The 27,872-nt window shown below is 36.3% G+C and overlaps 1 protein-coding gene across 4 annotated transcripts in view; it reads right to left on the reverse strand.

Moving 5' to 3' along the window:
• CNTN1 (contactin 1) overlaps positions 1–27,872 on the reverse strand; it is a 409,365-nt gene that overhangs the window by 265,542 nt on the left and 115,951 nt on the right. For 2 of the 4 annotated variants that reach the window (XM_033222419.1, XM_033222421.1), the window contains exon 1: positions 5,940–6,296. The exons of the other annotated variants lie outside the window; for them this stretch is intronic. In XM_033222419.1, the coding sequence (XP_033078310.1) occupies positions 5,940–5,977 (38 nt within the window). In that variant the 5' untranslated portion in view covers positions 5,978–6,296. Of the gene's footprint in view, positions 1–5,939; positions 6,297–27,872 lie in introns of those variants that run through there. 4 annotated transcript variants of the gene reach the window in all.

A 27,872-nucleotide genomic window follows, 5' to 3' on the forward strand; every position in this document is an offset into this window, starting at 1 on the left:
TAAAATCAAACATGCATTTAATATTTGAATTATTCAACCCCTTGAAATCATTTACTGTTCTCTTCTTTCAGTGATGGTGTTTTAAAATAATGGAGTGCACCACCAAAAGATACTATCTTGTGATACATATTCTTCAGGGCACGGTTTTCTGTGTGGTCCAATTCTTGTTAGTCTTTTGGTTAATTGCATTTGGTTCATTGTTCTAAAATTTTGCATTCACTGATTAACAATCTCTCCTTGGACACTATTCTCAAGAGAGTTCAATTCAATTTTGTGACTTAATGTAGCAGAATTTCTTTTTGTTAGGATGTGTCCTGTAGTTGCTCATCAGATATTAAAGACATTATGTAAACAACACTAGCATTTGGTAGTTACAGTTTCAAAATTTCTACATTCAAGTAGTATAAAGATAGCATTTTCCCTCAGCATTGATTTAGTTGTTTGACAAAGTAAATGCTTGTTTTCATGCAGTAGATATGACATACTACAAGTTAAAACAATTTCAGGAAAATATTTAAAACTTTAGACTTAGGTATCTTGACATAAGACTGAAAACTTCTAATTGCTCATTCATATTTCTACAGGATATACTCTCTCTCTATCAACCACGACTTGGAAAATAGTTAAGCTTATTTTTATAAGAGATTCACTCAGAATTTATCCTTAAATTCAAAATAAGATAACGTTGAGTAAAAAGGTAATGATTTTTTTTTTTTTTTTTTTAAGGAAAAAGACTTGGCTAATTTATTTCATGTCCTGGGAATGTGATATTTCTATTTATGTTAGTTTGTATTAAAATTTAGAAGATTTTTAATGTAGGTTTTATTATTTAGGTTTGGTAAGGAAAACAGATCTGGAGACGACTGTCATTGTAAAGATAACTTGTTGGCCAAGTCCTGTGGCTCATGCCTGTAATCTCAGCACTTTGGGAGACTGAGGCGGGCGGATCACCTGAGGCCAGGAGTTTGAGACCAGCCTGGCCAATATGGTGAAACCCCGTTTCTATTGAAAAATACAAAAACTAGCCAGACGTGGGGGCGCATGCCTGTAATCCCAGGTACTCAGGAGGCTGAGGCAGGAGAATCGCTTGAACTTGGGAGGCGGAGGTTGCAGTGAGCCGAGATCACTCCATTGCACTCCAGGAGGTTGCAATGAGCCAAGACTGCACGATTAGACTTCAGCGACAGAATGAAACTTGGTCTCAAACAACAACAACAACAACAACAACAACAAAAATTCACTTGTTAAACCCAAAGACCACCAGAGCAAAGGGCACAGCACACCATGAGGAGCAACATGGAGGAGAAGAACTGAGGCTGGTCAGGATGCAGAGGGAGACAGGGGGACTGTGTGGTTTTCACCAGAATGAACAGGAGCAGATCAGTGTTCAGGATTAGCTAGTTTGAAAAATTTCATTTGTCGCTTGTCTGGTATGTGTCCCCTAAGTGATTAGCCAAGTGGATACTGGCCCAGAGTGTGAGAACCCAGATAAGGAAGGTGGTTGTAGTGGTGGGGCTCTGGATTGGTTGGTTTGCATTTGAAACGTTTACTCAGGGGCAAGTTGTATACTAACTCCAGTAATCAACTAACACCTAGGAAGGGTAGTCCTTCCAGGGTCGGCAAAGCTAAAGTATCAGAATACAGAAAATAAAAGACATGGTTAATACAATACAGTTATGCATCACTTAACTACGAGGATACATTCTAAGAAATGCACAGTTAGGTGATTTAGACTGTGGGAACATCACAAAGTGTACTTATGCAAACCTAGATGGTCTAGCCTACTACACACACAGGCACACACAGGCTATATGGCATAGCCTATTGTTCCTCGGCTGCAAACATGAACAGCATGTTACTGTACTGAATACTATAGGCAAGTATAACACAATGGTAAGTATTTGTGTATCTAAACATATCTAAACATAGAAAAACAGTAATGTGTTGCTCCATATCACTAGGCAACAGGAAATTTTCTGCTCCATTATAATCTCATGGGGCCACTGTCAAATATGCAATCAAAAAGTATTTATGTGGTGCATGATTATTTAATTTAGGATTAGCAGCTATTAAAAAGAAATGCTGAGAATTTGTCTGATTCAGGAATCAGATACTTCTTTATCATTAAATGCCTCCACTGAGATTAAATAATGTCTGTGGGTGTTCACTGCCTAAAATCTAAACATGTTATTCTGGTGGCTAAGTTCCTAATAACCTGCCCCCACCTTGTTTATTCTCAACTACACCACCCATCCAATCCCTCTGTTTCAGTACTGACATTAAAATATATATTATTAATTTTAGCCTCCGTACCTTTATGCATATTCTTCCTCCATGTGCAATTTTTAAAATGTTGTGCATAATTCTTCATTTCTCCTATGACAGAAAAAGGTTTTACCAAATATTTTTGGGTGATCCTATGCTGTGCCTTTTCCCCCCTGCATTTGACTTGTTTGTTCCCATTGAAAGCACAGGCCCATCTTCTTTTGCTTCTGCAAAACCAGAGTACCTAGCAAAATCAAACAAGAGGATCCTCAATAAATGCTTCCTTATTGCACTGTGTTGCCTTGTGAGAAGAAAGAGATTGATGAACAATGAAAATGGAGTAAAAGGTATATTTACAATAAGAGGGAATAAATTGGTGAAGTATTCATAAAGCTATATTAAACCGAGGCACTCCTCAGAGTCAACCCTTAAGAGCAAATCTGAAAGAAAGATATTTCAGATGCTAATTACTCAGGGAAAACATTTTGAGGGGGAACCAATTTAATCATTTTTCTTGAATTGGAGAGAAAAGAAGATATTTCCCAACAATCACTTTTTGTTGTAGATTCATACTTGAAAAAGTTTTCTGTGAATTTCACAAATCTTGCAACTCATCGAGACTGTTCACTGAAGCACCCTATGGGAAATTTTGTTGTTGTCTAAACATAAGCTCTGATTTACTTAATTTTCATATGAGCTTGCTTTATTGAAAATGGGTATATTACCTCTCTTCGAATACTTGTAGGCCTCCTAATCATCCATAAGTAATCTGTAACTACCACAATCCTAAGTAAATATAGTATATACATTTACTTATATATGTAAATGTATACTTTTATACATATATGTAAATGTGTATATATTTACTTATATGTAAATGTATATATTTACTTATATGTAAATGTGTATACATAAGTTAATATATGTACTATATATTATAGTAATATGGTACATATATGTACTATATAGTATAGATATTTGCATATATAGTATATATAGTAAATATATACTATACTATATATTAACTTGTATATATTTCATATATAGTGTATATATATTTCACATATAGTATATATTTCATATATACTTCAAATATATATATGAAATATATATATATTTCATATAATATGTAACTACCACTTAGGATTATGGTAGTTACAGATCACTTATGGTAGTTACTAAGTAGAAAACTAGATAGATAGGTAGATAGATAGATAAAGAGTATATACATACTATACTCTCTCCCTCTCTCTATATATATAAAGAGAGATTTCTACTTCAATTTATTACAAGTACAAATCTATTTTAGCTATGTCAGTATTTATTCCCTATAAGAAATATTACAGCTTTCTATTTTAAAATATTATTGTCAATTATTTCTCACTCTAAGTCACTTTTAAAATTTATATTTAAAGAAATTGTAAACCCTTAGTAAATCTGTTACTTCAGAATTTTTTATACATTGATTTTAAGAATCACTAATAATTATATCAACTAAAATTAAAGTACATTTTTCTTTCAAAATCTTATGTTTGATGTTTCACTACTCTAATTCCATTTGCCCTGTTTCCTTTTTAATATATGTTTTTGTAATATATTCAGTCTCCATTTCCAATTATATCTAACACAATTATATGCTGCCATAACAATCACTATCTAAACTCATTTTGGTGCCTCATATATATCTAAGAAGACATTTAAAAATTCTCATCAATTTTTTTGTTGGTTCCTCCCAATTGGTAGCCTATAAAAATTAATGATAACCACTGTGGGAAGCAGGAACTGAGCACATCTTATTCCAGATTTCCCTTACATGATCCGGAAACTACTGTTTATCTGAACATTATGTCTTTTAAATGAAATTGACTAATGGCTTGGGTTGAGACTAGAAAGAAGACAGAGAGGTTCAGATAAGTACAAGGGCAGTGCTTCTTGAATCCCTTTGTTGATACATTCTCCCCTTGTTAGGCCATTAATTCTACTGCTATGATCTTGTCACCCAGCACGGGAGCTGTTATTCTCCTACTGTCAACTCAGCCAGATCCAACAAGTAGCACTGCCATTCTACTTATTACTCAGAATTTAGTGTGTGTCATTAGGCAATAAATATCTTTAAGTTTCTGCCCCCCCTCCATTCTTTCTCATTTTCTTCTAGATTCCATTTTATTAGCTGTTAATCAGCCACCTCAGCCAGGAGGCATTTGAGCAGAACTGAACACCATGACTCAGCATCAGGAGACCTCTAAGGTATGTAGGTAGTAATTTCTTCTTCCTTTATTCCCCTCCCTAAGGAAAAACTTCAGGTGTGAGTTTCCTCTTATACCTAAACTAGATCAGTTTTGAAGATTTAAACCATTCTGTAATGCTAGGAGGTCTGTGCACAAGGCCTGGGCAACAGGAAACCTAAATAATATAGCAACATTGTAGCAGAATTGAAATGCACTGTGGAATGCCTGAAAAGTAGTTTTCCTGTGCTCTTATTATCATCATTGCTCCAAATTTCTTTATTTTTGTAAAAAATAAAGTGATGCTTTTTTTTCCCCCAAAAAATACTTGTCCTTATCTATTATTGGCCTTGATAGATGATTTAGCAAGCATGCTTTTAAAAACAGTATCAATAAACATACACGAGGAAATAGATACACTTATATACGATAGTGCATATATTATTTTTATACACTATGAATTATAGTATATATGTATGTATGTGTGCGCATATATATTCACTAGTAATATAAATTCACTGTTGAAAAGTATCCTTAAAAAATTTTACTTATCTAGTGTCTCTTGCTTTATATTTATTAATTCTGTTTTCTCATCCTAAAGAAATGTTCAGGAATTAATCATTTGCCATGATATTTAAGCAAGGAACTTTAATTAACAAAGACTTCTGACAAATATACTCGTATAGTACTGTGTTTTTCAGTTTTACAGAGTTTTTGTAAATTTTACTTGGATCTTATATAGTGGGTCCTATAATTGTATAAGGTTAATTTTTAAAACACCAAGAAAAAACTCTTTTTTGGGTAAATTTCACAATATGTCATCTATCCATACATTTTGGAGTAAGGCATTCCTGACAAGAGGAAAAAACAAAACCAAACCACCACAGGTCAAATGGTTTTGTTTGACAGCAAGGTCTTCCCTCAAGGACATGCTAGTCCAAATTGTTTTAATTCAATCTGCTCAGTTTGTATGCAACACAGTATTTGAGTTTGAGCACCTCAGTGCTCTCCTCTGCTTCTGGGAGAAGGATTGAGCATTTCTGGTGTCTACCCACACCTCTTGCTAGAATTTGAAAATGTTGACATTAAGGAAATAATCTGAGCCAATGCGATGCCACAGCCGTGCTAAAACTTCTCCACAAGGAGGTAATTTCCACTTACCAATTCAGCTCATTCTCCTGCTGCCCCTCCCCAGTTTGCAGTCTTCTACACATTCAAGCTCTAGTACATTCTTGAAAAGCTTTTGCATGCAAAATAAAACATCCTATGGTCCAATACTATCAAATATAGAAAGTCACCTCTCATTTAACATAACAATTGAGAGTCCTGATGCTGGCATTGCAATACTAAGGTCTGAGTCAACCTTACTAATATGGCATCACCATTATCCTAACTCAGCATATTGTAGTTTACAATTACCTAACCTATAAAAAAAAGCCTTGGACTTACCTTATGTGTTGACTTATCTGTCGTCCTGGGTATAACATCTATTGCAAATTGTCCATTTGAATAAATACAGCAACAGTTATACCACAATACGGCTCTCCTGCAGCAGAAAGCAAGTTAAAAGGACTTCATGCTGTGACCTCACAGGCAGGCACAGCCGCTCCCATCCTTCAGCCAACCTGAGGAGAGCAGGTTAGATGACAGAAAAGCCGGCTCTCTACATAGCAATACTTTCAAATAAAGCATTCCGTGCTGTGAGCTGGGAGATTTACATCTTCCAAATTCGGCTGACCCGAGTCAATGCTGCTTCTGTGCCTGAAAATATTAAGCATTTCACTGCAGTCACTTAATGCAAGAAACTATCTGAGGCGACTTCACAAACCCTGTCATTCTGTTCTGAGACTAAAGAATGAGCGCTGCATGCATAATTCATGCATTAAAATCTTCAATGCTCTTCCTGTAGTTGCTGTTCTATCCAGTAATGGGCTATCGATCACCTCACCACCAAGACAATTGGAGCTCCACGATTGGTTTATTTCCACAAATAAAATTACAACCTAAATCACAGGCAGAAGCCTCCAACCCTGCAACAACCACTCGGGGAAAACATTCACATAGAGGAGATGACATTTGCATACTGCAGAATGTTTAAACTGGACTCCTTCTTTGGCAAAAATGCTACAGCATCTGCTGTCTTTTATTCAAAAGATATACTTTCTGCAAGTTTAGGCTGAATATTTTACATTATAAGTGAGATATATGGAATTGGCTTTCTGCTATCATTTCTGGAACATCAACAAAGCTAAATGAAAATTAAGAAAATAAATAAATGAAAGAAAGAGAAAATAATATGTGGCTATAAAATATAGAGATTTTTACCTGGGCTCATTTGAATAACCTTTTTTAGAAAAGTTTAATTTGCAAATAATTAATTCTTCATTTCAAAAACGTGGAAGGAGTTTCTCTCTTAAAAATCATCAATATGGGTACATGTGTTCATCAAAATTATTTTTTGTAACATAAGCACCTTTACTCTAGGTATGTCAGTGGTTCTGAGAGCTCTTGCTCTTAGAATTTAAGCTTCTAAGAACACAAGATTGTTTTCATTGCCTGAAAAAAAAAAAACGGCTTTAAAACAAAATGCACATTTAATTTTGCTAATATTCATCAAGAGAAAACAAAGGTAGCATTTTAAAATGTCATAACAGTATTTGCAAAGATACTAGGATGGGAGATTCATGTAAACCAGCAAATACATATATGTATAAGAAATGCTTGTCTATTTTTCAAAGTGTCTTAGATATAAAAAAGCAAGCCCTATTTTTCCACCAAAAGTGGACTGAACATGATGTTATTAAGGTCACTGAGATGCCTAAAGTCATGTCTTCCCAAAGCCTCCTTTTATACACTCTCTCACATACGTGCACACACACACATAATTCATATTTCTGTGTCATTCCACCTGATCATTTGTAAAATCAAAGTGAAACCTTCAAGGTCATTACTAAGGGTTAGAGTATAAAATAACTGTCAGAGTTAAACCAAAGTTTGCCAGTTGATAATTATGCTGTAGGGAGCTATTCACCCTTGGTGGTGTTATCATGGTTATTTTCATCAATAAATCAATAGCAGTTGATAGCCCTTGAAGGCAGTGCTGATGACAATAGGTGAAGAGTTTAGAGATGTCCAAGTGCATGTGAAGCATAATCCCTGCTGAGCCATAGAGAAGACAGTTGCACTTGACTGATAAAGATGCTAAAACATTCCAAATGGCAGTCTGAGAAATTAGCCATCCAGTTCCTTTGTCTATTACGTATTCCCTGTGCCACAGTGTTTTTTACTGCCCTGGGTAGCTTCTATTTTCATATTTGCATGTATTGCCACCAAGCTAATAAACTTCAATTAAACTACATAGACTTCATTTTATAATAGTTCTCTTTTCTTTTTTTCTTTCTTTTTTTTTTTTTTTTTTTCTTTTCTTTTTATTTTTTATTTTTTTTGAGTCTTACACTGTCGCCCAGGCTGGAGTGCAGTGGCGCAATCGCCACTCACTGCAAGCTCCACCTCCCGGGTTCAAGTTATCCTCCTGCCTCAGCCTCTCAAGTAGCTGGGATTACAGGCACCCGCCACCACGCCTGGCTAATTTTTTTGTATTTTTAGTAGAGACGGGGTTTCACCATGTTAGTCAGGATGGTCTTGATCTCCTGACCTTGTGATGTGCCCGCCTTGGCCTCCCAAAGTGCTGGGATTACAGGCCTGAGCCACCACGCCTGGCCCCCCAATATTTCTCTCTTCTATCAGTAATATTATTTATTCCTTAAATAGAAGATTAAAAGGCCTAAGACATTTTATAAATCACAGAAGTTTTATCAATTTAATCATATATAGAAGCAATTTCATATAAAAAGAGCATTTTATTTATAAATAGAAATTTGAATATTTTGAAATTTATTAGGTACAAGGTTATATAGAGTACAATAATTTAGGAATTCTAAATTATTGACATACCCTACGATAATTACAAATGTAAGCATTAGAAATTTCAGTTTCCTAAAATGGCATGATTCAGCAGTGCATAACCAGGTGGCTGGGAAGAGCATTAGCTTAGTGCCTCTTTCATCAGTGAGCGGAAGGAAAGCCAGTATCGTTTCTCACATACAAATCTCCATAGTCAACTCTGAAACGAAGATTAGAACTTTGCATCTGCTTGGTTAAGTTTCAGGATTTGATTGTCTAAAGATGGAGACAGAGATGAGAAACACACAAAAACACACATACACACACACATCATCATCATCACCATCATCATCACCATTTCATCATCATCATCATGTCATCATCCTAGAATAGACGAAAATTAGAACCCAGCAAAGTAGAGAAATATATGGCATGAGGAAAACTATGGAGATAGTAAATCCTGAGGAAATCAAAGAAAAGATACAGCAAGTAAACCTTGAATGGAAATGATGGAGGAAAAGTAGACAGTCGTACTCTCAGATAAAACAAAGACAAGGTTGTAATGAAGAGCCAATTTGCATTTTTCAGAAGTCTGGCTATGCCGGAGAAAAACACTTAAATGATCTTTCCAAATGGATGGAAAACAGAGATGGCCACTTTAGACAAACGCAATGTCTTCGCAGATCAAGAAGCTTTCCAATATTTTGCATTTTATGGTGCATGTAAAATAAGGAATGAACTCTATAATGTGAATGGGGTCAATAAGATAAATCAAAATTTGGGTATAAAAGCAAAATTTGGGTGTAAATCTGTGATATATATTAAGATGTCTAACTGACTACTGTCATTTGGAAAATGCATAATTTGTCTCCAATATAAGGAAAAATAATGCCATGACAAGTTAGGAAAAGAAGTTAACCTACCAAAGATTCTGCATTCCTGAGTTCAAGGGATAAGTACTGTGGGAGAAGATTTCATTTGTTCTCTAAGATTTAAGACATGCTTCCTACTTTTCTCTCTGTGTCCTACCAATATCAAAGACACTCTCTAATATAGCCCATTCATTTAATTAAAATATTTATTTTGTACCTTCTACACGCAAGGAATTGCACTAGATGCTAGGAAGTCAAATATGTATCAGTCAGTTGTTGCCTCCAAGATGTCCATACTTCCATAAGGAAAACAGGCCACAACACTGTTGGAGAGTAATGCATATAGTTGCTATGATACTCATTGAGATATGTAAATTAGATAATTAGCCAAAGCACATAGAAAATAATTTTAGATTTAACAAAGGAGAGGTAAACTAGGAAGATGAAGAGTTAGACACATAAAATTTCCAATAACATGTATGTAAAATAACTGCTAGGTAAATGTTAATTATTCTTATTTTATTCCACTATAAGAGGCATATCAGCAGAGGAAACATTGGCATTATCATCTACCCATGGGAGCATTGGGAAATGATTCATTGAGGGAATGGGTGATAGTTAAAGACACGGGGGCTTATAATAGAAACAATATGGGCTTTAATGTTTGTCAAATTTGATATTAAATGTAGCTTTGCTGAATTTAACTATATGACTAGGATACACAATTCATACTTCAAGAGCATCAGTTTTATCATGTAAAAATCAACTTAAATATCTATCTCTCTTTAGGTTTTTGTGAGAATTAAATAAATTATTTAGGGTACAATTGTTAAAAACACAGTTTTTGGAGTCAGCCAAGAAGTGTTTAAATCCTGCCTCAATTTCTTCATCTCTAAAATGGAGATCTTGTCAAACTCATAGAGTTACTAGGAAATTCAACTATTACTATGTCTTTACATTACTTAACACAGTTTCCGATACAGTAAGGACTTTAGAAACATTAATTGATTTCCTCCCAAGGCTTAGTCTTGGAAGAAAAGTCTTGAAGGCATTTCCAGTAAAGAGAACAACACATGCATTTGTAGGGAGGGAGGACATTACATGATAAGCTTGAGAAACTCAAGTTTCTATATGATGAGAACTTTGGATACAATGGACAATTTGTCAGGTGATCAGGCAAAATTATATAGAATCTGATTTATATAGACCTTTTAAAAACTGTTAAAATATTGATTATATAGGACAATTTCAACACTATTAAGGTGTTTGATGCTATTCTGCAGATATAGAAATATTTCAAGATTTCACCAAGAGAGTAATATGGGCCAGATTTTGTGGGGAATGATAGACTGGATGCCATAAGCATGGGCAAGGAATACGTTTAATAGAATATCATTTCTAATCCCCCAGAAGTGATGAGGGCCTAAAGAAGGTAAATGTAAGGGTATGGTGATGAGGAAAATACTTTAGAGATATTTAAACACTAGAGTAGTAGTACTAAGTCTCACAAGAATATGGTGAGATAATGAGAAAATAATTTTAGATTTAACAAAGGAGAGGTAAACTAGGAAGATGAAGAGTTAGACACATAAAATTTCCAATAATATATTGGATAATGAGTCTGTAGCTGAATATATTGGTTTGTTAGTGTCCAGACTGCTTAAGCTATGGAAGTCAATGAAATAACTCAGGGTTTGAAAGTGTACAGTGAAAAGAAGATGGAAAATAAAACCCTGAAATGTAGATAAGTAAATGTCTGTAAAAGACTTCTGTTAATATTTGACATGTTAATAAATTGATGGCAAAAGGGAAATCTGCTAATATTCATTACACATACATAATAAGGCTGGAAAAATGTTTAGTACTTTACTAAACTGATTTAATTTGATCACCACAAAGCCCTTATCAGTTAAGTAGCATCTATTTCCATTTTGTCAATGAAAAATCAGGCTCAAAGAAAATTAAGTAATTTGGTCAAGTCACATAACCAGTGAACCAGTGAGCTGGAAGTCACATCCAAGATTTATAACTTCATAGCTCAGGCTTCTTTCACCACATCAAGCTGCTGAGAACCACAAACATAACAGAATGCTTTTTCTCCATTTTTTTCTTTGCATTCTTATATCCCAGAATACCAACAAGTAGTCCCTGTTATATAAAAAGTGTTTATAGTAATCACAACTAATTTTCAAAATTGAGATAGAAAAGAAAATTAGAATATGAAGAAGAATTAATATTTATTATTATGTTCCAAACATATACTATTGTATATATGTGTGGATATATGTTTGTGTGTATATATACATGTATGTGTATAATACATACATACACCCATTATATCATTATACCAAGACTACTTTATAAAGAAAATGCTATATTCTCAATTATAAGTGGGAGCTAAACATTGAGTACGCTTGGACATAAAGATGGTAACAACAGACACTGGAGAATATAAGAGGGAGACAGAGAAGGGGGTAGGAGTCGATAAAACTACCTGTTAGGTATTACGCTCATTACCTGGGTGATGGATTCAATCATACTCCAAACCTCAGTATCAAGCAGTATACTTTTGTAATAAACCTGTCCATGTAGCCCCTGGTTCTAAAATAAAAGTTGGAAGAAAAAAGAAGATGCTATTACCTTGTTCTATAGATTTTTTAAAAAGCTGGCTGAGATCGTTTAAATAACTTTCTTAAAGGTACATAGATGTAAGGAAAAAGACAGAATTTGAGTTCCGTATGACAAAAAGCCATGTTTATTACATTATATCACACTTTAATAGTATTTTTTAAAATTCACTCAGAAATAATACAATAGAGCTACAAGTATCAACATAGAGCCTACAAGCTTAATATTGAGGATGAAAATGTACAGAAGAACTCATACATCACAATTCCAATTATAACATTTGAAAACAAGCAAGCCAGTGTAATAATATATTTTCCCAGCACTTTGGGACCCCGAGGCGAGCAGATCACCTGAGGTCTGGAGTTCAAGACCAGCCTGGCCAACATGGTGAAACCCTATCTCTACTAAAAGTACAAAAATTAGCCGGGTGTGGTGGCAGGCACCTGTAATCCCAGCTACTCAGGAGGCTAAGGCAGGAGAATTGCTTGAACCTGGGAGATGGAGGTTGCAGTGAGCTGAGATCACGCCATTGCACTTCAGCCTGGGTGACAGAGTGAGACTCTGTCTCAAAAAAAAAAAAAAGATTTATAAAAAAGATTGAGACATATATAAGTATCAAATTCAGGATCATAGTTATTTCTGGAGAGCAGAGGGGGGTATTACTGGAAAGAAATTCACAGAAGACTTCAATTGCACATAGTACTATTTATTAAACTGGTAGTGGAATAGAAATTTTGATTTTGTTTTTGAATACTATCTAAATATTTGCAATATCAATAATATATTTTAAAAATGAGGAAAATATAATAAAGTCAGCTCCCTTGGTTTTATAGCTGGAGTCCTCTTTCTTCAGTTTCTATTTCCCTTTTAAGATGATAACCAGGAATACTTCTAAAGTCATCCAATTCTATTTGAAGCATCTCTCCAATCATTAAGAAAGAGATTCAGTTAAAGAAAAAAATAAAAATAAGTATCTATAGTGAACAGGATCCTAACATGTTTCAAAATTTGAGGTACTTGTATACGGTTCATGTAACATTAAAGGATTTCTGGTTCAATTAAAATACCCAAGATTTTCCCTAATGTTTCAAATAGTTTTCAAATATCCATATACCAAATGATTTCCCAGGTTTCACGAAAATGAGCTAATGGCAATTTAATCTCCATGTAAAATGAGACCACCAATACTACTACTAATGGTTACAAGTATAATTGAAAAACATAATTTAAAGTCTTTTAAGTTTATCAAAGTATAACAAATAATTCTAATAATCCCTATTTAATCATATTTACTTTTAGTTACTTTAAAATAGGCAGTTTTTCTTTTTAAGTGACTAAATGCTCCTGGTGGAAGGCATACTCAACTCATATTTAAATCAAGAAATCTCAGCAACAAGTCTGCCCCGTGAGAGTCACCAAACAGCTTTGGATACCTGCCAGTCTGTCTCTCTGGGTACATATTAAGGAAGAGCTTTTAAAATTGCATCCTATTCAGCTTCTCTAGTAACACATTTAAATATTTGAAAAATAATTTAGCCTAAACACATTTCCAGTCTCAAGACAATTTAGACCTGTCTCATTATGTCTCAAATTATTTATTCAACAAATATGAGTACATTCTTGGTTATTTTAGAACTTTTGAGCTTTTGAGAAGTATGAATCAAACAGTAAGTAAGTCCTTTAGAAAGATTTAATGTGGAGTGATGTCATCAAGATGACAGAGATGGAGACATCAGCCTTATTTTCCCTACAAACGCAAGAAAAACATCCTTGGGATTGCTCAAAGCTCCAAAAGAATCTAAGAAACAGAATGAAACAAAACAAACAACAAATAAACAAAATACCCAGAATAATCATGTAGAATAAATCACTGGGGAGAATGGCACACCTGAGATATCTAGAGATGTCTAGAATGGTGGGGGCTATCAGTATTAGCCACGCATCAGATGCCAGCATGGTTTCCAGTGATCTTCTCTGCAGGGGACACTGGAACTTTCACCGCTGAGGTAATCAAGAGCCTTTGTCACTGTGAACAACTTGGAGAGGGACATGCTGTGATCTCCCCAAAAAGGAACTATTATTGTGATGTTACCTCCCAAACCCCACCAAACTCTAGAGTCATGACCACTCCACTTGTACCCATGTTCCAGACCACTGGCCCTATGGCTCTGCTGTAAGTGTCCATGTCTCAGACACCAGAGCCACTGTATCTGTGATCTACCTACACTCCAGGTCCTATAGACACTCTACACAACTGTATTCTGGACTCTGACTTCACTCCCACTCCATATGTGTCCACACCTCAGAATCAGAGCCACTGTTATGGTTTGAATACTTGCCCCCTCTGAACCTTACATTGAAATTTGATCCCCAATGTGGCAGTGTTGGACTCAATGTGAGGTGTCTGGGTCCTGAGGATGGATACCTCAGGAATAGAGTAATGCCCTCCATCAGAGGTGAGTAAATTAGTTCCCACAAGAGCTGGTTGTTAAAAAGAGCCTAGCCGGGCGCGGTGGCTCAAGCCTGTAATCCCAGCACTTTGGGAGGCCGAGACGGGCGGATCACGAGGTCAGGAGATCGAGACCATCCTGGCTAATACGGTGAAACCCTGTCTCTACTTAAAAATACAAAAAACTAGCCGGGCGACGAGGCGGGCGCCTGTAGTCCCAGCTACTCGGGAGGCTGAGGCAGGAGAATGGCGTAAACCCGGGAGGCGGAGTTTGCAGTGAGCTGAGATCCGGCCACTGCACTCCAGCCTGGGTGGCAGAGCAAGACTCCGTCTCAAAAAAAATAATAATAATAATAATAAAAATAAAAAAATAAATAAAAAGAGCCTAGTACTTCCTCACCCTCTCTCTTTCTTCCTCTCTTACCATGTCATCTCTGCACATGCTGGTTTCCCTTTACCTTCTGCCATGACTGAAAGTATTCTGAGGCCTTTACCAGATGTAGATGCTAGTGCCATGCTTCTTATAAAAACATAATAAGCATGTGAATCCTTCACCGGCAACCAAGGTATCCAGGTTCTCTCATCAAAATGGACTAGAGGGCTGGCATGACCCCCGGAGAGAAGAAAGAGCAGTGTGGTGTGGCAGCCCACCTGAGAGCCATACGAGGAAAGGGAACCCCTCCTCTCAGCCACGGGAGGTGGTGAGTGACCATGATACCCAGCTGGGGAAACTCCTTTTTCCACAGAACTGTGCAACCCACAGATCGGAACATCCTACTCCTGAACCCTCGCCACCACTGTCCCAATTCCAGAACCTGCAGATTCTCTCAGTCTCTCAGCTGGAATCTGCTTAAGCTTACTGAACTCCATTGGGGAGGGGCGACCAGCACTGACTGCAGCTGCCTGCTGTCTAAGATATTTGAGCTCCTTGGGGGAGGAACCGCAGCCAGCACTGGGACCCTGCAACTGCCTAACATGCTAAGCTCCCTGAACGGGGGAAGAGCTATATAAATATATAGCTCCAGGCTGCGCTTTTCCCTTGCTGGAGCCAGGAAGGTCGGATAGCTTGGTCCCAAGACTTGTCCCCACAGCACAGCACACCTGCTGTGGAATAAGGCCAGAGTACCTCTTCAGGTCTAACCCTGACCCATCCTTCCTCAGTGGGAGGGGCTTCCCAACAGGATCTCCAATAACTCCAGCCAGAGGTTCAGGGAAAGTATTCACATCTCCATGGGCCTGAGCCCACAGGGGGAGGAGCGGCCGCAGTCTCTGCAGACCAGCAGACTTAGCCTCTCCTCCTGGTAGTTCTGAAGACTCTGGGCAGCCCAGACAGGTGGGTTTCTCCCCAGAAAAATACATCTTCTCCACCAAGGGACAAAGTGCTTCATTAAACAGGTCCTGCTTCCCATGCCACCCAACTGGGTGAGATCCTCCAACAGGGGTTGTCAGACACACCCTATACAGGAGCGATCCTGCTGGCATCAGGTTGGTGCCCCTCAAGGTCAGAGGTCCCAGAAGAAGAAGCAGGCGCCCATCTTTGCTGCTCTTCAGCCTCCTTAAATGACATCTGCAGGCACAACAGCGAATAAGATGAATAAGGCCTGAAGCAAACCCCCAGCAAACTGCAGCAGCCCTACAGAAGAGGGACCTGACTATTGAAAGAAAAACAAGGACAAAGTGACAAAAATAGCTTCAACAACAACAAAGTCCCCACAAAAACCCCATCCAAGGGTCAGCAACCTCAAATACCAAAACTAGACAAGTTCCCAAAGAATCAATGAAAAAATGCTGAAAACCCAAAAGGCCAGAGTGCCTCTTCTCCCCCAAATAATTGCAACGTCTTTCATCAAAGGCACGGGACTGGACGGAGGATCAGATGGATGAATTGACAGAAGTAGGCTTCAGAAGATGGGTAATTAAAAAATTATGATGAGCTAAAGGAGCATGTTCTAACCCAATGCAAAGAAGCTAAGAACCTTGATAAAAGGTTAGAGACATTACTAACTAGAATATCCAGTTTAGAGAGGAATATAAATTACCTGATGGAGCTGAAAAACACAGCACAAGAACTTCTTGATGCATACACAAGTATCAATAGCAGAATTGACCAGGCGGAAGAAAGGATATCAGAGTTTGAAGACAACCTTACCAAAATAAGACATGCAGACAAGAATAGAGAAAAAAAGAATGAAAAGGACTGAACAAAGCCTCCAAGAAATATGGGACTTTATAAAAAAACTGAACCTACAATTGATTGGACAACCAGAAGGAGATGGGGAAGATGGAATCAAACTGGAAAACACACTTCAATGTATTATCCAGGAGAACTTCCCCAACCTAGAAAGAATTTGCCAACATGCAAATTCAGGAAGTACAGAGAACACCATTAAAATGATACTCCACGAGAAGATCACCCTAAGACAAATAATCATCAGATTCTCCAACGTCGAAATGAAGGAAAAACTGTTAAGAGCAGCCAGAAGGAAAGGCCAGGTCACCTACAAAGGAAAGCCCATCAGAATAACAACAGACCTCTCAGCAGAAAGTCTATAAGCCAGAAGAGATGGGGGGCCAATATTCAACCTTCCTAAAGAAAAGAATTTTCAACCCAGAATTTCATATCCAGCTAAACTAAGCTTCATATGCAAAGGAAAAATAAAATCCTTTCCAGACAAGCAAATGCTGAGGGATTTTGTTACCACCAGGCCTGCCCTGCAAGAGCTCCTGAAAAAAAATTAAATACTAAAAGGAAAAGCCGGTACCAGCCACTGCAAAAACACACCGAAACATAAAGACCAATGACACTACAAAGGAACTACATCAACTAGTGTGCAAAATAGTCAAATAGCATCATGATGATAGGATCAAACTCACACATAACAATATTAACTTTAAATGTAAATAGGCTAAATGTCCCAACTAAAAGACACAGACTGGCAAACTGGATAAGGAGTCAAGATCCATCGTGTGTATGTATTCAGGAGACCCATCTTACATGCAAAGACACACACAGTCTCAAAATAAAGAGACGGAGGAAAATTTACCAAGGAAATTTCTTTCTTTACCAAAGAAAAAAAAAGGGGGGTTGCAATCTCCTAGTCTCTGACAAAACAGACTTTAAACCAACAAAGAGCAAAAAAGACAAAGAAAGGTATTACATAATGGTAAAGGGAACAATTCAACAAGAAGAGCTAACTATTCTGAATATATATGCACCCAATACAGGAGTACCAAAATTCATAAAACAAGTTCTTAGAGACCTACAAAGAGACTTAGACTCCCACACAATAATAGTGTGAGACTTTAACACCCCACTGTCAGCATTAGGCAGATCAATGAGAGAGAAAATTAACAAGGATATTCAGGACTTGAACTCAGCTCTGGATCGAGGGGAACTAGTAGACATCTACAGAACTTCCTACCCCAAATCAACAGAATATACATTCTTTTCAGTGACACATGACACTTATTCTAAAATCAACCACATAATTGGACATAAAACACTCCTCAGCAAATATAAAATAACGGAAATCATAACAAACAGTCTCACAGACCACAATGCAATCAAATTAGAGCACAGGATTAAGAAATTCACGCAAAACTACACAATTTCATTGAAGTTGAACAACCTGCTCCTGAACGACTCCTGGGTAAATAATGAAATTAGGGCAGAAATCAAGAAGTTATTTGAAACCAATGAGAACAAACAGACAATGTACCAGAATCTCTGGGACACAGCTAAAGTAGTGTTAAGAGGGAAATTTATAGCACTAAGTGCCCACATCAGAAAGCTAGAAAGATCTCAAATTGACACTCATATCACAATCAAAAGAGCTAGAGAGACAAGAGCAAAATAATCCAAAAGCTGCCAGAAGACAGGAGATAACTAAGATTAGAGAAGTGAAGGAGATAGAGACACAAAAAACCCTTTAAAAAAATCAACGAATTCATTAGCTGTTTTTTTGGAAAAAAAATAACAAAATAGATTGACCAGTAGCTAGATTAATAAAGAAGAAGAGACAGAAGAATCAAATAGATACAATAAAAAAAATGATGGAGGGGATATCACTACTGACCCCACAGAAATACAAACTACCATCAGAGAATAATATGAACACCTCTATTCAAATAAACTAGAAAATCTAGAAGAAATGGATAAATTCCTGGACGTGTACACCCCATCAGGACTAAACCAGGAAGAAGTTGAATCCCTGAATAGATCAATAACAAGCTCTGAAATTGATGCAGTAATTAATAGCCTACCAACCAAAAAAAGCCCAGGACCAGACGGATGCACAGCTGAATTCTGCCAGAAATACAAGGAGGAGTTAGTATCATTCCTTCTGAAACTATTCCAAACAATTGAAAAGGAGGGACTCCTCCCTAACTCATTTTATGAAGCCAGCATCACCCTGTTACCAAAACCAGGAAGAGACACAACAAAAAAAGCAAACTTCAGGCCAATATCCCTGATGAACATCAATGCAAAAACCTTCAATAAAATACTGGCTAGCCGAATCCAGCAGCACACCAACAAACTTTCCCACCACGATCAAGTCAGCTTCAACCCTGGGATGCAAGGCTGGTGCAACATACACAAATCAATAAACATAATCCATTACATAAACAGAATCAAAGACAAAAACCATAAGATTATCTCAATAGATGCAGAAAAGGCCTTTGAAAAAATGCAACATTGCTTCATGTTAAAAATCTCTCAATAAACTAGGTATTGGTGGAACATATCTCAAAATAATTAGAGCTATTTATGACAAACCTACAGACAATGTCATGTAAAATGGGCAAAAGTTAGAAGCATTACCTTTGAAAACTGGTACAAGACAAGGATGCCCTTTCTCAACACTCCTAGTCAACATAAAATTGGAAATTTTGGCCAGGGCAAATAGGTAACAGAAAGAAATAAGCGGTATTCAAATAGGAAGAGAAGAAGTCAGGTTGTCTCTGTTTGTAGATGACATGATTTTATAGTTAGGAAACCCAATCATCTCAGCCCAAAGACTTCCTAAACTGATAAGCAACTTCCGCAAAGTCTCAGGATACAAAATCAATGTGCAAAAATCACAAGCATTCCTTTACACCTACAATAGGCAAGCAGAGAGTCAAATCATGAATGGAATCCCATTCACAATTGCTAAAAAAGAATAAAATACCTAGGAATACAGGTAACAAAGGATGTGAAGGACCTCTTCAAGGAGAACTACAAACCACTGCTCAAGGAAATGAGAAAACACAAACAAATAGAAAAACATTCCATCCTCATGGATAGGAAGAATCGATATCATGAAAATGGCCATACTATCCAAAGTAATTTATAGATTCAATGCTATTCCCATCAAACTACCATTTACATTCTTCACAGAATTAGGAAAAAACTATTTTAAGTTTCATATGGAATCTAAGAAGACCCTATATAGCCAAGACAATCCTAAGCAAAAAGAACAGAGCTGGAGGTATCACACTACCTGACTTCAAACTATACCACAAGGCTACGGTAACCAAAACAGCATGATACTGGTACCAAAACAATTATATAGACCAATGAAGCAGAATAGAGACCTCAGAAATAACACCACACATCTACAACCATCTGATCTTTGACAAATCTGACAACAACAATCAATGGGGAAAGGATCTCCTATTCAGTAAATGGTACCAGGAAAACTGGCTAGCCATATGCAGAAAAATGAAACTGGACTCCTTCCTTACACCTTGTACAAAAATTAACTCAGGATGGGTTAAAGACTCAAATGTAAAACCCAAAACCATAAAAAACCATAAAAGAACACCTAGGCAATACCATTTAGGACATAGGCATGGGCAAAGACTTCATGACAAAAACTCCAAAAGCAATTGCAACAAAAGCCAAAATTGACAAATGGGATCTAATTAAACCAAAGAACTTCTGCACAGCACAAAAAGAAAAAGAAAAAAAAAAAGCACTATCATCAGAGTAAGGAGGCAACCTACAGAATGGGAGAAAATTTTTGCAATCTACCCATCTGACAAAGGCCTAATATCCATAATTTACAGGGGACTTAAACATATCTACAAGAAAAACCACCATCATAAAATGGGCAAGTGATATGAACAGATACATCTCAAAAAAAGACATTTTCGTAGTCAACAAACATATGAAAAAAAGCTCAACACCACAGATCCTCAGAGAAATGCAAATCAAAACCACAATGAGATACCATCTCACACCAGTCAGAATGGCCATTATTAAATTGTCAGGAAATAAAAGATGCCGGCAAGGCTGTGGAGAAATAGAAATACTTTTACACTGTTGGTGGGAATGTAAATTCGTTCAACCATTGTGGAAGACAGTATGGTAATTCCTCAAGGATCTTGAACCAGAAATACCATTTGACCCAGCAATCCCATTACAGGGTATATACCCAAAGGAATATAAATCATTCTATTATAAAGACACATGCAAATGTATGTTTATTGCAGCACTATTTACAATAGCAAAGACATGGAACCAACCCAAATGCCTATCAATGATAGACTGAATAAAGATAATGTGGTACATATACACCATGGAATACTATGCAGGCATAAAAAGGAATGAGATCATGTCCTTTGCAAGGACATGGATGAAGCTGGAAGCCATTGACCTCACCAAACTAACCCAGGAACAGAAAACCAAACACAGCATGTTCTCACTTATAAGAAGGAGTTGAACATTGAGAACACATGGACACAGAGAGGGGAACAACACACACCCCAGCCTGTTGTGGGGTGTGGGATGAGGGGAGGGAACTTAGAGGATGGGTCAATAGGTGTAGCAAACCACCATGGCACATGTATACCTATGTAACAAACCTGCATGTTCTGCACATGTATCCTGTTTCTTTTTTTTCTTTTTAGAAGCAAAAAAGAAAAAAGTGAAAATTATTGAGTGAAAAATGAAGACAGCAAAAAATAAAAAGAAAGGAGGGGAAGACAGGAAGGCAGAAGGAAGGAAGGAAGCAAAGAAGGAAGGAAGGAGGGAGGGAGGAAGGAAGGAGAGAGAGAAAGAAAGCAAAAAAGAAAGAGAAAGAAAAAGGGTGGGAGGCAGAGGGCAGAAAAAAAGAAAGAAAGAAAAAGAAAGAGAGAAAGAAAGAAAGGAGGAAGGGAAGGAAGGAAGGAAGGAAGGAAGCAAGGAAGCAAGGAAGGAAGGAAGGAAGGAAGGAAGGAAGGATTGATTTTCAAAATAACCAAAAAATTAACAAAATGGCAGTATTAAGTCCTGACCTAGCAATAATTACCTTGAATGCAAATGGATTAAATTGTCTCAAGAAAAGATACAGAGTGGCTTAATGGATTAAAACAGACAAATGAACAGAAAAACAAGACCTAACTAGATGCTACCTAGAAGAGACTCACTAGAGCTTTAAGGGCACATAAAAGTGAAGGGATGTAAGAAGATGTTCCATGCAAATGGAACCTAAATATATAAAATGGTCTTTTACAAAATAGACTTTAAGTAAAATACTGTCATAAGAGACAACAAAGGTCATTATATCATGATAAAAGTGTGAATTCATCAAGATATAACCATTGTAAATATATGCATCCAATACTGTAGCAGCTAAATATATAAAACAAATATTAACAGAACTGATGGGAGAAATGAACAGAAATACAATAGTATTAGGGGCTTCAATACCCCATTTTCAACAATGGATAAATCATTGATATAGAAAATCTGTAACAAAACAGCAGACTTAAATAACACTATAGACAAAATGAACACAAGAGACATATACAGAACATTCCATCCAACAGCAGCAGAATACATATTCTTCTCAAGAGTACACACAGCATTCTCTAGGATAGATCATACATTGGGCTGCAAAATAAGTCTTATCAAATTTAAGAAGCTTGAAATCATACTAAGTATCTTTTACAACCAAATCTAGAAGTCAATAATAATAGAAGACTGGAAAATTCACAAACGTGGAAATTAAACAATATGCTCCTGAATAACCAAAGTTAAAGTCAAAGAAATCAAAAGATAAATTTGAAAATATCTTGAGACAAACAAAAATGAAAACACAACATACCAAAATTTAAGGGATGCAGCAAAAGCAGTTCTAAGGAGACAGTTGTGGCAATAAATGTCTACATTAAAAAAAAGAAAGGTCTCACATAAACAACCTACCATTACACCTCAAGGAATGAGAAAAAGAAGAACAAACTAAGACTAAAGTTAGTAGAAGAAACAAAATAACAAAATCAGAGCAGAAATAAATGAAATGGAAACTGGAAAAACAATAGAAAATGTCAATGACATTAAGAGTTTTTTTTTTTTTTTTTGAAAAGATAAAGTTAACAAACCTTTAGTGAGACGAAGGAAAGAGGAGAAAAGACTAATAAAATGAGAAATGAAAAAGGACATGACAAGTGATATCACAAAACACAAAGGATTATAAGAGGCTACTATAAACTATTATATGCGAGCAAATTAGATAATCTGGAAGAAATCAATAAATTCCTAGAAGCATACAACCTATCAAGATTGAATTATGAAATAGAAAATCTACACAGACCAATAACAAGTAAGGCAATTTAATCAGTTATCAAAAATCTTCTATGAAAAAAAGCCCAGAAATGGATGACTTTACTGGTGAATTCTTTTAGAAAAGAATTTTCAAACATTTAGAAAAGAATTTATGCCAATCTTTCTCAAATAGTTTGAAAAATTATAAGAAGTGAACACTTTCAAACTCATTTTATGAGACCAGCTTTGTCCTTGTACCAAAGCCAGATAAACACACTACAAGAAAAGAAAATTACAGGCCAATTCTGATAAACATAGATGCAAATATCCTCACCTCAGTGTTTCCAAAAGGCATATTGTGTTGTCTTTGTAAAATACCAGTAAAAGGTTATGTAATACATTATGGATGATACTAAAAAAATTAAAAACAGAATGACCATATTATCAAGCAATCCCATTTCAGGATGTATATCCAAAGAAAATTTAGTCACTATCTTGAAGATATATCTGTACTTCCATGTTTACTGCAGCATTATTCTCAAAAACCAAGTCATGAACACAACCTAAGTGTCCATTGATGAATGAACGGATAAAGAAATCTGATGTATATGCAATTAAATATTAATCAATTTTTATTTGTTATTTATTTTTAGAGACAGGATTTCATTCTGTCACCCAGACTGGAGTACAGTGACATGATGGTAGCTAATTGTAACCTTGACCTTCTGAGGTCAAGTGATCTTCCTGTCTCAGCCTCCTGAGTAGCTAGAACTACAGTCGTGTACCACCATGCCTAGCTACTTTATTTATTTATTTATATTTTGTAGATATGCGGTCTCACTGTGTTGCCCAGGCTGGTTTCAAACTCTTGCCCTCAAGCAATCCTCCAGTCTTAGCCTCCCAAAGGTCTGAAATTACAGGCATGAGCCACCATTCCAGCTCAAGTTTTAAAAGGAAGGAAATCCTGTCATTTGCAACAACTAGGATGAACCTGGAGAACATTATGCTAACTGAAGTGTCACACACAGAAAGATAAATACTATGTAATCTCACTTATATGTGAAATCTAAAGGAAAAAAAAAATCAATCTCATAGAAACAGAATAGAAAGTTAGGTATTAGATGTCAGGGCATGGTGGAAATGGGGAGATGTTGGTCAAAGGGTACAAACATGGCAGTTGTAAGATGAATAAGTTCTAGAGACCTCATGTAAAACATGGTGACTATAGTTAATAATGCCATATTATACACTGAAATTCTCTAAGAAAGTAGATCTTAAGTATTGTCAGCACAAAAATAACAAAAGGTAGCTATGTGAGGTGATGGCTATGTTAACTAACTTTATTGTGGAAATCATTTAGTAATGTGTATGCAGATACCAAAACATCACTTTGTGACTCATACACACCTTGAATACATAAAATTTTTATTTGTCATGTATACCTCAACAAAGCTGAAGAAAATAAAAGAGGGTTTATTGTAGGAATGCATGAATGAATAAATGCCCTAAACAAAATTCGCTACAATACTTGATTTAAAATACAGACTTCATTTATGGACTTTCAGTCTCATTATCATTAAAAAGGATTTATTTTAAGACTTTTGCATATATTTTTTAAAATAACCATACCATGATTACAGCATACAAATATATATTGTTCACACTAATAATGCACACTAATCCGTCCTCTACCAGCCCCAAAGATAGCCACTATCTTGACGACTAACAATAGAGATTAGTGTCACCTGATTTTTATTAAATACAAATATTTTAAAACAATCTGTAGAGTTTCAAAATTCTCCAAATATATAGAGCCATTTACAAATTAGTTTTGACTTTTTCTTTTCTTTCTTTTTTTTTTTTTTTTTTTTGTGAGACAGAGTCTCGCTTTGTTGCCCAGGCTGGAGTGCAGTGGTGCAATCTCGGCTCACTGCAACCTCTGCCTCCCAGGTTCAAGCGATTCTCCTGCCTCAGCCTCCAGAGTAGCAGGGATTACAGGCGTGCACCACTACGTCTGGATAATTTTATATTTTTAGTAGAGACAGGTTTTCACCATGCTGGTCAGGATGATCTTGAACTCCTGACCTCATGATCCACCTGTCTTGGCTTCCCAAAGTGCTGAGATTACAGGGGTGAGCCACCATGTCTGGCCAACAAATGTTATATATATATATATATATTTTTTTTTTATTTCCATTCTTATTTGACTATAGGTTCAAGTTGTAAAATTTGTAGATTCATTTAATAAGATGATTTTGTATAAGTTCCTTTTGATATGCATACTTTGGGACACATTTTATTTCCTGCCCCAAACGAATCCCCAGAGAAGGATATTAATGTAACAGCAAGTTATTTTGTAAAACATTCATTTTGTGGAGTGATTGCATAAGGTAATCAATTAACTTTGCTTCTTCATAAGGAGTTTTATCTTGAAACTAGCAGCTATAATTTCCTGGAAAAGATTCCATCAGAGACATCTGTCCTATGAAATTAAAAAGGAAGTCATAAAAATACCTTGACAATACAACTAGTATTTTAGTTCTAGGGAATGAGTGTAGAGATCTTTCTGAACAAAGTGTTACTTTATATAGAAATATACAATATTTCAATTATAAATAGATAATTGATTTAAAGTAGGTAATAAAATTCCTAATTTATGTGAATAATACATGATCTAGACTGCCTTCTTGGTGCAAAATTGTCAGATGCAAAATTCTTGACTAGAGTCACCACTATATGACCCAGTAATAATTATGTTTGAAAAATAATCTAAATTGCATGCACAAAGAAAAACAAGGGAATGGAAACAAAAGAAAAACCAGCTTGGACCATGCAGATGTATGAATTCAAAGAATAATACCTAGGTTTTTGTTTGTCTGTTTGTTTGTTTATTGGCTAACCTTGACTTGAGCTCTTTCTTTCATAAATATTCACTGATGTGGGCTGTGATAGGCAAAACCTGGATAGACAAAACCCAGTCTGATGGTGGGAATTTAAAAGTTCTTGTCCTCAAAGACTTAGAACCAGTCGTTTGTTCCCACCATCCCATCACAATTTGGAAGAGCCTAACTTAATTTCAGGAATTTTGCAAGCTGGTTTAAAAAAAAATCATAGTCATCATTAATAATTAAATGATTAACTTTAAATTATATTTTTAAATGCTAAATACTCAAAATATATCATTCCTATACATTTTAATATTATTAATGCTATAGAGATCACTTACAGCTATTTTATCTGTATGGTGGAAATTCTGTATAATAGTGTGCTATTGAGTACCTCTTCCCAATGACATGATGTTCGATGACATCATGTTGGTAGCTTGGAATCAACCATGGTGGAAATATTTATTTGAACCAAATCAGCAAATGCTACACATTAGGGTTTTCTCTTTTCCCCTGGAGAGTCAGTTGTTACACATTTACCAGCACATCTCAGCTCACAATGCAATGACTTGAGAGATTTAAAGACAATTAAACCTAACTCCAAAAAATCGTGTTTTTAAATTTTGATTTTAACACAGTAAACTCAAAATTTTAACTAATGTTCCAGTATGGATAGGCAAAAGTTGAGCTATAGTAATTTCTCTTTGGTCAACTGAAAAATGAATCTAAAGGAACACCCAGGGAATGCTTATTCCAAAAGATCTGTACTTTTACCACTGACAGTTGGGGGAAGAAAATTAAGAAACTATCAAACGCAGTTATACTGTCTAAGTAAACAAAGAATTTGGAAAATCATTGTGGTTAAATTTGCTTCATCACAAGCATACAAGTTAGCTGTAAATATGCTTTGAACCATCCGATTTACATTCTTATCCCTCTTGGATGACAATAATATTAAAAGATATTAAGAGATAAAAGAACATGTTAAAGGTAATTATATTTAAAATTAGACCCAAATGTGCTTTTTTCCTATGGTTGAATAGGTTAATAAGGTAGTTACCTAACAATACACAACGGTAATTTAAATAGTACAATGGCTTAACAAAGTAGGGTAAGAATTATAGATTCCACTTGAAGAAACATAGGAACAGACAATAATTTTGAGATTCTGACAGGATCTGAGAAGGATCTTATGAAGTCCACTCCTAACCTGTATCAGTCTTAACTAAGATCTTCTAATCCCTCTACATTTAGAGCACTTGCAGGACTATTCCAGAGTCCTTGAAAATGAGAGACTTTGGCCTTTGGTGCAGCAGAAATCTTAAATGTAAGAAGAGGGTAGCACTAGCTTTTAGACAAGGTTGGAGACACCCTTAGCCCTCCTTATGCTAGCTCTTTGGAAACATCTACCACGTTAGCTCTGTTGGTGATCAAGTCTCTGGTCCATACTCTCCAGACTACAGAACTACTCACCATGTAGGGATGGGGATGAAAAGAGGAGGGGTATAAAAATAATTGAGGGAGCCTTTTAAAAATATGATGTGTCTGCCCCCTTTTCTTGCAAGTATATGTCAGAAGTGAGGAGGTGAAATCGAAAGTAATGAAGGGTTATAGAGGAGGGAATGTATGTTATTTGATTTCCAGGGATTTTATACTTCTCGATCCCAGCCCAATGTAAGTATCCATTCTTTTTTTTTTTTTTTTTTTTTTTGAGACGGAGTCTCGCTCTGTCGCCCAGGCTGGAGTGCAGTGGCCGGATCTCAGCTCACTGCAAGCTCCGCCTCCCGGGTTTACGCCATTCTCTCGCCTCAGCCTCCCGAGTAGCTGGGACTACAGGCGCCCGCCATCTCGCCCGGCTAATTTTTTGTATATTTTAGTAGAGACGGGGTTTCACCGTGTTAGCCAGGATGGTCTCGATCTCCTGACCTCGTGATCCGCCCGTCTCGGCCTCCCAAAGTGCTGGGATTACAGGCTTGAGCCACCGCGCCCGGCAGTATCCATTCTTTAGAGTCCTCTCCAGGTAGAGAATCAGTGATTATTTTGTGTGAATTATCACTATTCTGTACCTTTCCTGTGCTTGGTATAGTGTGGCTGCTCTACATCAATATGACTGAGAGTCAAAAAAGTCCTATAAAG

This window comes from Trachypithecus francoisi, unplaced genomic scaffold (genome assembly GCF_009764315.1).
Source record: "Trachypithecus francoisi isolate TF-2019V2 unplaced genomic scaffold, Tfra_2.0 Lachesis_group11, whole genome shotgun sequence".
Lineage (NCBI taxonomy): Eukaryota > Metazoa > Chordata > Mammalia > Primates > Cercopithecidae > Trachypithecus > Trachypithecus francoisi.